Source organism: Dioscorea cayenensis, chromosome 2, assembly GCF_009730915.1.
Source record: "Dioscorea cayenensis subsp. rotundata cultivar TDr96_F1 chromosome 2, TDr96_F1_v2_PseudoChromosome.rev07_lg8_w22 25.fasta, whole genome shotgun sequence".
Lineage (NCBI taxonomy): Eukaryota > Viridiplantae > Streptophyta > Magnoliopsida > Dioscoreales > Dioscoreaceae > Dioscorea > Dioscorea cayenensis.
In genome coordinates this window covers 21,933,599-21,950,165 of record NC_052472.1, presented here as the reverse complement: position 1 = coordinate 21,950,165, position 16,567 = coordinate 21,933,599, and the positions used below count along the sequence as shown (strand labels likewise).

General features: G+C 30.4%; 2 protein-coding genes across 2 annotated transcripts; both read right to left on the bottom strand.

Annotated features, from left to right (window-relative positions):
- Positions 1 to 5,491: 5,491 nt before the first annotated feature.
- On the bottom strand, positions 5,492 to 8,122 carry LOC120270352 (tetraspanin-10). The gene is given in 12 exon segments (XM_039277354.1): positions 5,492 to 5,806; positions 5,808 to 5,822; positions 5,943 to 6,018; positions 6,102 to 6,227; positions 6,332 to 6,399; positions 6,488 to 6,571; positions 6,672 to 6,720; positions 6,911 to 6,958; positions 7,110 to 7,165; positions 7,268 to 7,322; positions 7,410 to 7,522; positions 7,928 to 8,122. Coding segments are annotated over 12 exon segments (807 nt in total). The 5' UTR covers positions 7,982 to 8,122; the 3' UTR covers positions 5,492 to 5,743.
- A 4,511-nt stretch (positions 8,123 to 12,633) lies between these two features.
- On the bottom strand, positions 12,634 to 15,981 carry LOC120269401 (proliferating cell nuclear antigen-like). Its single transcript, XM_039276740.1, has 4 exons — positions 15,663 to 15,981; positions 14,951 to 15,103; positions 14,075 to 14,172; positions 12,634 to 13,225 (listed from the first exon to the last, which is right to left on the bottom strand). The coding sequence occupies exons 1-4, from the start codon at positions 15,979 to 15,981 to the stop codon at positions 13,007 to 13,009; spliced, it is 789 nt and encodes a 262-aa protein (XP_039132674.1). The 3' UTR covers positions 12,634 to 13,006.
- Between the last annotated feature and the right edge of the window lie 586 nt (positions 15,982 to 16,567).

Genomic DNA, 16,567 nt, shown 5'->3' with positions numbered 1-16,567 from the left:
AATATGCCAATCTCATCGCTTATGTTTTTGATCTAAATATTCCTTATAATTATAATTAATAAATATATTTTATAAAGCAAATATTTCAACTAATAAATTAAAATAAGATTTCCACTAAATAATAATCAAAAGTTTTCTATAAATCTTCGAGGTATTTTCACATATCACCATATAAATGACATTTTTCTATATATATATATATAAAACATAATCTGTGAGTATCTTTAGAGTTACTGTTATTTAAATATATTTGATGATAGATGTTAACTCATTATTATTTAGCGGTTATCACTTGTATGTGAAATTGTACATAATTACTGTAATTTATCGTTCTGTACTGTCTATGGATTAACAGTAGTCACTAGATGTAAATCTAATGGTTAGTTTGAAACATCTCTAGATTTAAAATCTAGTGATCTCCTTAGAGGTAGCACCTATATATATATATATATATATATATATTAAAAAGCAAGATCAAGAAACTAAGCATAGATTTCAAAGTACTACATGAGTTACTAATTATGGTAGACCATTACTTATTCTCTATTCTTTTGATTTTTGATCTATGGCTTGGAATGTTGCTTGTACAAGTACAAACCAAATGCATTAATATATACATTAGAATATAGCAAGTGGCTTATAAAACCTATAAAATAGATAGTAAACCATGAAGACAAGTCAATGAATGATCTATTTCTATTTTTTTTTTTCCTATACACATTCCATCCAGTTGCAATACCAACGTAGTGAAGACGCACAGACAAATCTTTTTCTTAGTTTGAATGGTTAGACTTTTGAATGTATGACCTTGACTTCCAATTTGAACGTTAGTTACACTCTTTGATCACCCGGCCACTTCTCTTCCACTAGTACTCTTTGCATCTCTAAAATTAGAAAAGAAAGAACAATGCATGCATGCATGCAAGTTTTTATTTTAAATCTTGAAAACATTGCAAATCTTAGTAAGGTTTTTGACAGGTCTATTGAAATTCTTGTGAATTAAAAATTTATTAATACTATGAATATTGTCATTATTATTTGCAATGCTTGTAGATAAACACATGAGATATATAGAGATTATAATATGCATTAATTATTATGAGGACAATCATTATCTGTTAAGTAAAAAAACAAAAGTAGCAGACATATATATATTAGATTATCAATCAAACTTAAAAGTCTCTTTAATTATGAAGAGAGAAAATAGAAGCAAAGAAAGCAATAATCTTCTTCTCCTCATTTAATCTTCTAAATCTAAACACAATTAATCAGGTGTGCACTCTCAAGAAAAATTCTTAATTAGAAACTAGAAAAAGTAAGAAACTCATGAAATAAAAGAAAAGAAAACTTTATTAACACAAATAAATGCCTTACTCTCATCTATATATATATTGCCTTCATATATATATATATATATATATATATATATGAGATAAATGAACATAAGAGGAGGCATGTATGGTATATATATATATGCCTGTTAAAGCTCAATGAAAAGAAAGGGAACATGATAAAAAAGAAAATACAAGAAATAATAGAGAGCTAACTTACCTAATTAAGCTTAAGAGAACTTAAAGCTTTTCCTTATCTTGTGTAGCCTAACAATAAAAAGAAGCTTCGATTCTTATAAGCCCCAAGTGCACCAACAAGTCCAGAGTGAAGAAGAGAAGTCCTTGCTTCTAGAGAGAAGCCTCTTTCCATGCTTTTATAGTTAGCACATATCTTTAGTGGCTCAAATGTTCTAATCTCTCATTGTTGATACTGTTCAGAGAAAAGAAAATTCTCATTAGTTATAAGTGTCTAAACTAATACAAATTAATCTTCCAAGTCTTTGACTCATCCATTTTCCCATAATTTTGTTTGACTTGACTTAGTCAATGTGAATGTATGAATAGTTTATGTTATAACATTCATTTTCTTTGTTTTTTGTTTATAGTTTTTGGAATATATGAACATATATTGATGTTTTCAAATAGAGACATCCAAAGAATTAATTTGCCATCTGTTCTTCTTTCATGCATCTATATTTATGTGTGCAAAGAAAGTGGATTTATGTTTCAACTTTCAAATATATATATATACAAATTTATTTGGATGTATTAATATATTATAATGTGTAGGGAAACAAGAAGGAAAGGGGTGGTTGGCATCTCCACCAGGTTCAACCTGACTTGACTAGTTAATGTTAAGTTTGACAAGTTGACTCTCTCTCTGAGTTAGAGCAACAACTTGCCATGTTAGTTAGGATTTCAACTAGATTTTACTAAAATGGTCTTAATGTGAATCATGCTCATAGATTAGATTATTTTTAATTAGAGTTTAGCTTGTTTTGCGGTTAATTACAATAAAGTTAATGAACCATACGTGGAAGATGAGTTTAATTTTTAATTTTTTTTAATCGAATGACTAAGACTAAAATTGTTAAAATAGGTGGAATATAATTTTAATACTGCGACAAACAACAAATATATGTTTTATGGTAATTTAACCAATTTATAAAGATACTTTCTAGTGGATTTTTTCTCCTTTGTAAAAGTCCTAACTTTTTCATGTTTTTAATTTTTTTTTTTCATATTTAAATTATTTTTTAATTATTAAAAGAAGCAAATGAATAATCATAGCACAAAATTTGTGCTACTACAATGATTTTTCTATAAAATGTCTTCTAGCAAACGATAACATAAATTAATGATATATTATACTATAGAGACATGGATATCAGTCGTATTTATATTTATATAGCATAACAAATATTGAATATAATAGTTTAAAATTATAGATGTTTAATTTTTTTAATTCACTTTTTTAACGGTTTTAATTGTTTTCTAAAGAAATTTGTAACATATGAGATTTTTATATTAAACTAATGAAGTGAATTTCCTTCACTTCCTCATTGTAAAACACGTAGATGTGAATGAAGTAAGCTGACTTCCTAATTTCTTTGTTTTTAAACAAATAAATTATAAATTAACTTACATGAGAACCTAACTAAAAAATAAAAACTTATGTTTCAAAGTGATTCATGAAATTAAACAATGGATTTTTTTTTTTAACTAATCCTTGACATTGAATCCTTTTTCTCATGGTGTGTCTCCTTGAATTACTTTTTAACTTATTATTTGAAGCGTTGTTTACTTCAATTAAATAAAGATTGGCATGCATCAATGCAATCATGAAATGATAAAAAAAACTTTGAAAAAGAAGAAGTCTAACATTTTTAGGGAATAAGATTAATATCTCACCTTGATATTGATTAGGCCAATTTATTAATTGACTTCAAAGTTAGACTTAGTCACTTGTGACCAATTAGTTAGACTATTACCAAGTCATATATAACCTATGATTACCTTTGATTAATTATAAACAAAAAGACACATATCTCTAAGATGATTTTTATATTATGGGAATGATCAAAGTAAATGAAATCATGTTATTTAATTTTAAGAGAAGCTTGAGACTAAGTCTTAATTAATTTCATGACTATTAATGGAATTGTACTTCATATCAATGATATGAATATTATAATGTGCTTGTATGAAGTTTTTTATTAATTAAGATCAAAAGAGAAATAATTGGAATTAATAATTGACTATGTAGTGATGAACTTTTCTTCCAATTTTTGTCATTGTTTGTACCTTTTTTTATTTATTTTTTTAATTTTTATTTTTATGTTTTCACTTGCTCTTATTAAATTTAAGATGTTTAAGAATAATAAAACACATCGATGAAAAGTTTCAGCATTGAAAGCAAGTTCATGAAAACCTCTCTTGGCTCCAATATTATCATTTTTTCATAGCTTTAATTTAATAATAACTTAGAATTGCAAACAAATTCAACTCGAACTTGAAGAATTATGGAAAAACATAATTAATTAATTAGTTAATTAATCAAGACAGGTTGATAGTTAATCTAGTCACTAAATTAGCCGATGTTGTTGATGCATTTCTTTCCTCCCACAGTTAACATTTTCACCTTCAATTAATTATATTTTTAATTAGAGCTTAATATTATATTAAGATTAAGTAAAAAGAAATACATGTTAGAAATAAGCATGCCAAATTAATTTTACTTTTAGGCAGTGTTTGGGTGAGAATAATATTAAATTACCTCAAATAATATAAAATTATCTTGTTTGGTTATTTAAAGTGAGGGAGATATCATTATCAAAACATCATTTTTTTAAAAAAATTTAAAAATAAAAAAAATTCATATTGTTTTTTCTTTCCACATATTTTTGTATCAAAATATATTTATTCAAATATTTGGTTAAAGACACTATAAACATTTGAGATTTGCATTATTGTTTTGTCAATCAAACAAAAATTATACATATTCTTATTAATATGGCTTAAAACTTGAGAATCACATGAACGATTCCTTAATATAATCAATGACTTCAAAAGCCATTTAATTATAGTTACAACTACAAGTTTATTTAACAGTTAGTAATGTTTGCTATGTTACAGATATAGTTGTTTTTTTAGTTATTTACCACATTCAACTCTCTTCTCAAGAAAACACTAAATAATTACTGTATATAATAATAAAATTTCTATTATAAATAATTCATTTTGGTATATTAAATGTGCTGATAATCATCATGTTTTAATTGAAACCATTAATATCTTATCCAAAATCAACTAAATTTAGGGGCCAAAAACAGGCCAACAATGAGTGACATCTTTATCACATTAATTAATTGTATATAATGTGCATTTAATCAAATTTACAAGAATAACCCACTTTTCACAATATATTATATATATGGATATCCTAATTGATAAAATAGACTACATGATAAAAAGAAATAATAAATTATTATTTCATAATAAAACCAAGATATACAAAATAAGATAAGATAATATTTAATCAACTAACTAATAACTCACAAAGAGAAACATAATTCAACTTACTATTATAAAAACTTTTGACTTATCTATCTTATAATAACAAACGATTAATAACAAATATGAGCAAACCATGTGTCAAAAATATCTTCACTTGTACAACGAATAAGGACCGATGCCTTGTCTAATATAAAATAAACAACAATAATAAAATCACCATTGTTATAAACAAATATTTTTTAATGGATGTCTACTGCAGCAATATCACTGTAGCAGGCGGCGGATTGCAGTATTGTCCAGAAAATGCTGTAGCAACAGCAACACTGTAGCACCACCCACGTGGGACTGTAGCAGCCGCCGGTACTGTTACTATTCCACCAACCAGGGTATTTTGGACCGTCGGATCAAATCGATCATGGCCGTTCATTCAACTCTTATAACCCTATAAATACCCCTCATTTGTATAATTTGTGATATAGAAAAGATAAAGAAAAAAAAGAGAGAAATAAAAAGAAGAAAACAAAAGAAGTTAATTCTTCAGAGTTTTTGGGTTTTGATAAATATCCTGACTCTTTATTTTTATTACTATCTTTACATTTATAACATATATTCTTAATAATCATATATATATATATATATATAAATTAAACAAATGAACAAAGTTACTTCACAGAATGGATGGAAGTTTACATGCCAAAACTCATGAAAAGTTTTCATCACAAAATCTCATAAAACTTTGACACTAGAACTAAAGAAACAACATATAAATACATAATTATATTAGAGAATATTACAACTCAAAACACTTGAACCATGACTGAATTCAACCTTCTCTCATTGTGTGATCTTCCATTCATGAAACACTTGAATTTTCCGAGACAATTATATGCTAAGGTTCATCGGCCGCCGATCTTGGAAGAACTATTCTGAGCAACATTTCTCCTTGCACAGCATCCGACTGAAGTAAACAGCAGCCTATGCACGGAAAAAAAAAAGCCGAAATAATCAAGGCACAGTAGAATTTATCGCACAAGAATGAGCATTTCAATTGCATTCTGATTAGGAAGCATGAAATGCAGTAAAATCAATGATTACCAAAATGACAAAAAGGATCAAATTAAAAATTGCGACCACTCGCCACTCGATTTTCATATATTGTGCAACTCCAGCCCTGCATGTGAAGAAGGGAATGAGATTTATATAAGAGATAATCCAAGAGAAGTATAAATGATCGGTCGATAGAGAGTGACTTGCTTGCAAGAATCACAGTTGTAACACTTGATGTTCTGTGAATTTTTGTATGTTTTGCAATCTTTGTTGCTGCTCACAGGATGGTAGCTCAGATCATAATACGACGCATTTACTGCCGGGTAACCACATCTGAACAAAAACAAAGATATTAACGAAAGTGATAGCAAGTGAGTACTCGAATTTTACAGTATGGTTGCGAAGAATAAGAGTGGAAAAGTAGTGATTAAACTTACTCTGATGGTGGCCGACAGCAGCCGGCCTCAATGGGAGATAATTCTGCTGATTTATAAGCTTTCAGGGTCTGGAAATTTACAGATATTTAGTTAAATAGTCCGTCGGATGCCAGTAAATTTTACAGGGGGGAAAAAAAAGATGATCAGGAGGCAGACCTTGTATCTCTTCGGCAAATTATTGCAATCTTCTAATTTCACAAGGCAACTCTTCAAGCGTCGCCAGTTTCGAGTGTTATTTAACTAAAAAGAGACAAGCTCAAACCGAGCATGATAATATTCATAGTCGAGGGAAAAAAAAAATCAACCACTGATGTTATCCGGGTTGTGATCGATCACTTACTCTTCTTAAGAACCAAGAACTATAATCTTGAAGATGGTATTCTTTATACCTGGCGAAAAAGTCGAAAAAGAATGATCAATATCTCTTACAATGCAGAACTTCCAAAGTTTTATATTTTGTTAAATTATAAGACAAACCAAGTTCATATTCCGGAAAAGCTTTCCAGTGGATACTGCAGCAAATAAACAGTGTTCATAATAATTGTAATTATAACAACGATTATCCGAGATTTATCTTACCTCAGTCCAGTAACAGCATGACCAGACCCATTATTCGTGACGATAAACCTACAAGGAAAACATTTGTTCACCAAAATTTCATTAAGTAAGAGCAATGTCATAGTATTGTATATAAAGAGCATAATAACATCTCCGATGAATTTCAAGGTTTATGAATGGAATGATAACATTGGAGTTTACACAAGAAACAAACACTTACGCCAATACCGTAAATACTAGAATTCCAACTAGAATGAAGCACAACATTATTAGATACTACAATCTCACTGTCAAGGTCACTGCAATTGTCCGACGAGCAGAAGAAACAAAACCATTTCCAATACAGAATACGGCACTCAAGCTAATTAAAAAGGATACAATCCACAACAGCCAAGAAACATTCTTCAATGCGCCAAGGAAACCGATCAGAGATCTGAAAAACAGGCCATAAACATTAAAAGACAACAAGAATCACAATTCCACAAATTCTTGAGCAATTACTGAATAATGGAAAGCTTACACTACGAAAATTAAAGCGCCGAGACCAAGAACCGGAAGAGTTAATGTCCGCCGGCATGCATCATGGTGAGTGCTCATCCAAACACCGAAACAAATAACAGCTATTGCCAAAATCTGTTATAATTAGACTAAGAAACAATTCAGCATTCAAAAACCAATTGCTCATCAATCACAACATAATCAATTGCACAACTTTAAGACTTCTCCATACAACCCAAAAACATACATAGACAGCAAATTTGAGTAACACAACAAAGAAATGATTGAGAAACACTATTCAGCATTCACAATTAATTGTACATCTCCAAATTATCAAAAAGTTCACAAGTCAAGGCTAATATAACAAAGAAATAATGAATCAAAGCTAGTAAACTTGTACACTATAAACAGGAAAACATTTGAGAGGGTCAAATGCAAAAGTTTAGGAACAAGAACAAGCAGTTGGAAAGGAGAAAGGAAAACATAAATACTTTCAAAAGAAAGAAAGAAAGAAAGAAGTGGAGATGGTGAAAGGCTAACCATGGTGAGAAAGTTGATCCATCTGATGACAAAGGTGCTGGTTCCTGTGCTCATGCTTGTTAGCTTAGTTCTCACAAAAGAAAGCCCCAAACAAGGGAAGAAGAAAGAGAGGACTGTGTTGTGGAAGGCAGAGCAGAGTGAAGTAAGCAGAAAAAAAAAAAAATTGTAATGTTTGGAAAAAGTGTCAACAAACAAAGACTGGTGCTCTGACAACATGTACAGGACAGGATTTAAAATGCCTCTAGTATCCAACACAACTTCCCTTGCTTTTGCTGTTTTCAATCACCATTAAGCTTTTGTATTAAAATATAATTTTTTTATTGTAATTTTTAAAATTCTTATTAAGTTTTTTAAATAATTTGTTAAAGTATTTCAAAAGATTTTAACTGCACCTTATTTATTATTGATAAAGTTAAAGGGATGTTATTATTGGAATTTGTGAAGGGTGTTTTGGGAAACAAACGCACAACCCTTCTTTTAAATTATTATTATTATTATTATTTTATTATTATTTTATTATTATTATTATTATTTTTTTGTCTCGTTCTTTGTTATGGTTAGACCAAATGACAGTGGTGGTTGAATGTGTCATGGTAGCCCTTGAGCATTAGAATTGGGTTGGTTTTTTATATGCAAAAATCCTTAAAATTTAGATACTTATGAGTATTTTTTTATTTTCTTACTCATACAAACAAACTAATAATTTTTTGCTCCTGCAATAGTAATTAATTTCTCTCCTAAGACCAATGACCATTTGGTCTATTGACATTGAACATCTTATATAAAATATTTGTATTTCACTGAGAAGACGGGTTCGAATCTCAACTAGTGTAAAGTAAGAGCACATGTTATCAGTGATTGCACTCTCATGCATGACGCATGTGCATGTTCCCGACACATGTCTTATCCACATTCATCAAAAAAAAATCTCTCATAAGTCAATGTTTAAAAAATTTGACTTTCTTCTAATGTAATGATTGAGTGTTCATAATTTGTTCATATTTATAAAAAAATAAAAAATAAAAACATTTGATGCGAAGAACTATCATGTTTTACAAACTATTATTACAATTTTAAGCTCTGAGTAAACAGAAATTTTGCTCGCTTAAATAAAAAGATTTTGAATTTTACTTTTTATATTAAAAAAACTATAAAAAAAAGTCTACCGCTTTGTAAGACATGTAGTCCCTTATTTATAGAGCTCTTAATATCTTGTTCCATATTTGTTTAGAGCTTGTGCTCCTAAAAAAACCAAGGGAAAACCAATATGTATAAATATATATATATATATATATATATATATATATATATATACATAAAATAAGATAGTAGTTAGCATTGAACCAAAAATGGCGAGTATTTGGGCGTGCACTCAAAATTTGGTTTGCTTATCTTGTTAACAGGCATAGAAATTTGAAAGCAGAGTCACATGCTTATCAATGGGCCCTTCTCATTCAAATCTGTTGTTAAAACTAGAAAAAGTCATTTATACCCATGTAAAATTTTTACAATTATATCTTTTTCTCTTTTAAATTATGCAAAGATTCTCATTTGCACATGGTTGCAAACTTTAGGTTAACATTCATTTGATGTCAAGCATGAACAAATTCTCACAAAAAAAAAAATCTTTATTTTAAAATCCAAAATAAGCAAAAATACCAACAACTTTTTAATTTAGTAGTACTAGATTCCTGCATAAGATATTTGTGTCATTATTATTTCACTCATACAAGAGAAGAGCACGGTGAATTAATTTATTAACTTCTCAATTATGCATGTTTCATATGATTTGTCCATTTTGTAAAACAAAAAAAAAAGAAAAATTTAAATTTATTAGAATATATTTTTTTAAATAAAAATAAAAAATTTGAAACTTTTGAATATTTAAAAAAATACATAAAAATTAAGGTATAACCTAGTGGTTTTCTATCTTACTTTATTGAAGAGAAGTCTCGAGTTCCAAACCTCTTAAACACAATGTAATAAAAATAAAATGGTGGATGTGACCAATTTATTGAAAAAAATACAACAATTAAATATTTAAATAAAACAATAATCATCATTATTGCAAAATATATAGAGCTTCGATTGTTGGAAAAGGAACATAAAGATTATTCAAATCTGGTGATGGATAAGGTCACGAGACACGGCAGGAACCGAGGAAGCAGTTTTAAAAGATTAAAACCTATGCGCGTAAGAGAGCATAACCACTAAAGCAAAGTTAAAGGATAATAAATAGTATTATATATAAAGTGGATGAAATTTCTTCATAGCGAATGCAGTACTAAACTTTTAGTGAATGTTTTGAAACAAATAGCCCTAAAAGTATAGGGCCCTCTAATAATCTATGAGTCGCTGCAGTATTGGATTTTAATTCAACTGCTCAGATGTTGCATAACAAAGAATATGCACTTTATAAATAATTGCGATAAAAAAATGTGATATACAGTGTTTTAATTTAAACCATTCAATCAATTTGAGCACGGTAACTGAAATAATCTCAGCCGATCAAAATCCATTTTTATTCGACCTACAGTGGAGAACATAAAAACTTAAATAAAACCATAAAACACCACACCAACCCAGTTGAAGCAAGCATCATAGTTGATCACTGTTTATTACATTATTCATCTACCAAATTATTCCTATCTCTCTCCACTCAAACCTCTCTTTTACTTTAAATTATCTGGGACGTTCTGTGAACGTCCTTAGAGAGCACTTATATTAATCTTTTCTCAGTCTCCTTCTAGCTTCATTATTAAGAAGAAGGCATAGCATTTTGTGCAATCTTAGCACCTGCACCTCTTGCAACTCTAGCCTTTCAAGCACAACTCCCCCACGTCTCTTGCTCCAAAGTCTTTTATACTTTTTATCTCCGGCCACCGACATCGCCGGCGCCGGCACCGGCTGGTGAAGCTCAGCAACTACACATTCATCACGTACTCTAGCACTAGTCCACACATTATTCAGCATCTCTATGAATATTTTTGTGACACTCATGAAGGATGTTCCTCTTAAAATATATATATATATATATCAGGAAAGAGTCAGCATATATACATGTAAATGAATCATTTTAAATTCAATGAATTATATAGATTATTATAAAATAATATAATTGAAAATGATATATAATTATTGTAGTCATTATTTTATTATTATCATTTTTAAATAGATCGTGATTGACCTCATAGTCTATCGGTAGTGAGTCCCCTGCAAAAATTATTTTTGTCTTGTTGAGAAAATAAATTTGAATCTCATCTTACATAGAGTGAGAGTATAAGTATGTTTAAACTGTAACTTACACCTTGCACAATCTAAACATAGCTTATCTACATTTCATTAAAAAAAAACCAATTCATAATTTGAGAAAATAAAAAATACATGAAAAAAATGAATAAAGTCAAATGATTTATAAAATAGCATTATTGACCATACAATAAAAAGAATGTTGATATGAAACATTTAAAAGGTTTAGAATTCAAAAAACCTATAGTGATGGTAAAATAAGTGTGGGTGAGCAACTCGCACCCCAGTGTTGCCAGGTGAGAACACGTAGCCTCACAACACTTGCCGCGCATTTGTTAAAACAAAATGTGAACAAAATAAAAGCACAAAATAGATCTTTATAAATAAATATTATATAAATTGATGTTTTTAAGAGATTTTCAAGTAATTTTCCTCAATTTAAATCATCATAGTGATAAGTAGAAAATGAAATAACCTTCTTATTTTCATTTTTTTTGTGATACCGCCAAAGCAACTCAATATCGGAGACGATGGCTCATGGCTTCGCAACTCCGGCCGGCGGTGCCAGGTGGAGGACCGTGTCACGGTGGCCGTGGCAGAGACGGGTGGTTGTTTAAGGCAAAAAGTAGGGTTGAAGGACATAATTTGGTGGGTTTGTAGGGATGTTGTTCTTGATTGTCATTAAAGAGAAGGGTGATTAAATGGGAAAGGTTTAATTAATGTGAGTTAATTAGTGAGGGATCAAAAGTGATTAATGCATGAAGGCTTTAGTTTGTTTATATAGAAATAGAGGAGGAAAGTATGTAGAAAGAGATTGAATGATTGCATGCAATGAAATTAAATCAAAGATTAATTGAGGGATTCCTTAACTTCACTTCAGGGTTATGACTTTCATTAATGTAATCTAAAATGTAATCTCAAAGATGACCAATGGGAATGGAAATTATAACTTGTAGGAACTCTTTTTTGACCCTTCTTTAGTTTCATTTTGAGTTTTATGTTTTTATCTGAAAATTTATCATTTATTTATTTAAAATAAAATACAGAAAATGATTAGCCTTTCGTTGAATTCATTTTATTAAAAAATATATAACTGAACCCTTCTTGCCAAAAAAAAACTATAATATTATATAGAACAGAGATATATGATGTAAGAAAAGGTATAAGTTTGTTGAAGAAACAGTTGCATGCTTTCCACTTTATTTTATTTTATTTTATTGTATTTTTATTAATAAATTATTCATTTTTTTTCCAATGACTAATTAAATGAAATAACAGTAGCATAAAATCAAATGAATTTCTTATAGTCAACAAACATAGGCTACTTCTATAATTAAGCATTGGTTTCCTATCAGAAACAATTGTTTTCAGTTATCTGCTCTCTTTTCAGTACATTAAACATTACAAACAGATTAAAAAAATATATATATACATTACACACAGATGAATCATCAATCTTGCAGCCAACCAAAGAAGACTTGATCAATCTTGATGCCAATCAAATGTCTTAACAACTCGGCCATTGCGCCCGGTAGCAATACTAGTTATTACATTAACATTACTCGACATTATTTTAAGATTCATACTTGAAGCTAACTCCGAGTATTGCCGTGAATACGAATTCGTAGTCACAAAGAAGTGATTTCTTTGTCAACAGAGTTAAGCCTGTTAGCCTATATCACTTTGAACTTAAAGCTTTTTATCACAACAAAATCACAAACAAATGGTCTTATTTAAATTAACCCCATAAAATGTCTTCATGAAAAAAAATGGTGTAACTTGAAAATAAAGAAATTAACATGCAAGTAAAGGAATGGCAAACCGACTTAGTTAAGCTTGATCCTCATCATCTTCGATCTTGGGAGCAAGGTAGAACCGGAGGTAGCCCATGTCTGCAATCTTGTATTCAACAACTATAGGCAAATCAGAGGACATGCTGATAGTTACGGAGCTTGATAATGATGTCGCCTTTGTGAAGGAATTCATGTATCGCAGAGCAAACATCAAAGAAACAGGTTCTTTCATCTGAATAGTTGTGGAATCTTCAGGCTGAAAAAGCACGGCATAGTGGTCGGTTAATTTATGTACTATACATGAGCTAAGTAAATTTTCAGATGTTGCCAGCAGCAATGCTTTCAAAACTAAGGGTGTTCCTTTTTCTGTAAATGTACTGAAGGTTTGATTTATGGTTTTATGCTGAGAGTTTGGATTGGAACTTCCCCGGGTACTGTGAGGTGTACCACCATTGATATTCAAAAGTGGGTATGGAACAACAGAATACAGGTTTGACTGACAACACAATCGAGAAAAAATATTCACAAATCAATTAACATGTCCCCAATGTTGATTGCATTTCATAATTTGTATGAATAAGACAATGCAAAGGGGGTTCCAGAGACAATCTTTCTGTGTTTACATGTATCCAAGATCCCAAAGTAATGCATATACTCCATAGTTAAGCTTATAAAATAATGTTTAATGGTGGGGATCACAGTGCAATACCATGGAAAATTGGATTATAGAGCTAATACAAGTCATCCGAAAGCATTTGAATTTCAACGCAAGCTCTATAAAAGCTAAACCAGACTACACTAAAATAACAGCATGCTAAAAGTAAACTCACAACCAGAGTTATAACTACTAATAAGAATTCTAATAAACAACGAAGCCTATAATATAAGCCTGTAGGAACATAACACTAATCAAATGCCCATAGCCATAGGAGACGAACATAGCATTATTCAGCTAGAACCTAGATGACAAAATTTCATGAATACAAAGATAAAATTAAAAAATGGCTGCATCTGGTATTAAAAGGCAGCTGAACACCCACTTTAAATAAGAAACATGAGAAACAAGGGAATTGACACGCGTTTATGCGATATGAAGCTCATTTACCTTGTCCACAGTGGTGTTCTGCCTGCAGACAATGTTTGCATTACCAATATCACCCCTGGTTGAGAACTTCACACCTTCCTTTGTTACTGATATAACAACTACATACACAAATTCAGAAGTTTAGTGTTACAGAAGAATTCAGAAGGTACTGTGAGCTTCAGATGCAAACGAATGGTATATCATAGACATGCATGTAAACAAGCAACTCATAGTAAATTATAAATCAACAGTTCAACGGCATATGCCCTGATTTTGCAATTCTATTATAGCAGTAAGCTTTGTCCTCATGAGTGCGTGCAGAAAGCACAGCAGGAAAAAAAAACAAAAGAAAGATATTGCAAATTTAAAATTCCTAAACAATGTTAAATGCAAGCCAAACATTCTCGGGACGTAATTCAACCCAAAAGCTTAGTTGGTAGGATGAGAAAATCAAGCTTATATAATAAAATCCATATTTTTTAAATTACCCGAGGTGGGGGCTATTAGAATATGCCCCCTTGCTAAGGTGCTAGTCTATTTGACTTAGCCATATTGAAAACAAACTAAGCTTTGATGCCATGTTAAATGCAAACCAAATATATTATTTGGAGGATAATAGAGCTCTAATGAAACCCATGCCAGATGATTGATAAAACTATGCAGTTTATATTGCTAGTTGATCACTTATTGAGTGGTATCTTTGCATAAACAAGTGCATAGGAAAACCATCTAGAGATCATGACTACATCTAAGAACAAACTAATACAGTAAAAAATTTATGATATTTATTTAAGCCAAACAAAAGGAAAATACAACAGATAATAATAATAATAATAATCAGTTGTTTGTCTCTGAACATAAAAAGGAAGAACAGGATCAAGAACAAAAAGCTTTTACCCGTGTCCCCAATATTGCTGAGATCCTTACAAATTCGCAAGAACTCTTGTGAAGGCATCTTAACAACGGCTTCATATTCTGCATCTGGTATTCCCAGATGCTCACTTTTGATGTCCATCAATTTCATCTCAATATCTGATATCCTATCTTGATCTGACAGTATAACAGAAATTAAAAACACCACATAAGCAACAAATGAATTCAAATACTTAGAAAAACAAACAAGAATCTAGCAAAAACAAACTCATTAGAGTCAAACGAGTGACGAATGAAAAGAAGAATTGCTAAATAATAGATCCATTCTAAATGATTGTCAACTTTGCACAGAGCTTAAACACCAAAAACTTGTAATAATTACTCTCAATTAACATTGTAGTACATGAAGTGAGGCAAGATATATGAGTTAAACCAGTTGATATGAAGTATGAATAGATTGTTCTTGAAAATCACCCAAAACCAAGCATATATAAGTCACAGAAAAATCATTGCTTTGAAGGATCTCAGCCAAGATTGGACCTTTTTCGAGCTACAGCAATCCTCAAGATCAAGGAAACAGTATGACTGGAACAGTAAGCATAGTAAAGTAATACCCCAAGAAAAACAACTCAAGTTTCAGGATTAGAACATTAAAAAGCAGTAAAATTTTCTCATTTCCTAAGGAGATGCATGAAATACTGACCAATTAACTATTGATTAGGGTTTGAGAGCTTACTAGGGCTCTCGAACATGAAGGTGAGGACATCACCATCGTCGTCAGCCTTGAGAGTGATGATGTCGTCATTGCCAGCGGTGCGGAGTATCTTGGAGACATTGGCGAGGTTCATGCCCATGGAGACGTTACGGTCGCACCGGAAGTGCTCGAAACCATCAGATCGGAGGAGAAGAGCAACAAGGGCGACATGGCTCGAGTCCATGGCCTGGAGGGAGAGGCCGGTGGAGGAGCAGTCGAAATTGGCATCGGTGACGAGCTCCCGTATGGCCTCGACGACCTTCTTGAGCACACTCCCTTGCACCAGCCGCACCTCGAACATCCTTCTCTGAATTCCTTGTCTTCCAAGACTCGCAAGAAGAGAATTTTGAAGCGAGAAAGTGAGTCTTGGTCTTTGAGGTTTTGGTCCAAGGGTTTTATAGCTCTAAATTCCCAAATAAAATAATATAAAATAAATAAATAAATAAATAATATTTTTATTTTTTAAAAATATATATTTTTAGGGCTATTATCATCATCTTTAATACTCACTATGTTCTTTTTATTTGTCACATTTACTTAATTTACATCGATTATGAAAAAGTTAATTAATTATTAATATTCTATAAAAAATTTCATTACTTTTCAAAATTACCCTCTATTTAAAACCCCTATCAATGAGAGTATATAATTTAATACTAGTTAATTGTGATTTATTAAAAATTGTATAAGACATTAAATTAAATGGTACATTTGGGAAAAAATTTATTTGATACTGCACAAAATTTCTAATGTGATAAGTAAAAAAAAAATTCCAAAACATGACAACTTAAAAAGAAGAGAGAGAGAGAGTATATTATAAAACAAATCATTTCATTGAGAAAATTCAGTGTAATTTTTTTTTACATGACAAACACCCCATTTAAGAT

Excerpts from the sequence above, each read along its gene's own strand:
- LOC120269401 (XM_039276740.1), bottom strand. The coding sequence starts at position 15,981 with ATGTTCGAGGTGCGGCTGGTGCAAGGGAGTGTGCTCAAGAAGGTCGTC. Across the intron at positions 15,104-15,662 it reads CTTCATGTTCGAGAGCCCTA|ATCAAGATAGGATATCAGAT; the intron begins GTAAGCTCTCAA and ends TTATACTGTCAG. Across the intron at positions 14,173-14,950 it reads CAGCAATATTGGGGACACGG|TTGTTATATCAGTAACAAAG; the intron begins GTAAAAGCTTTT and ends TTGTGTATGTAG.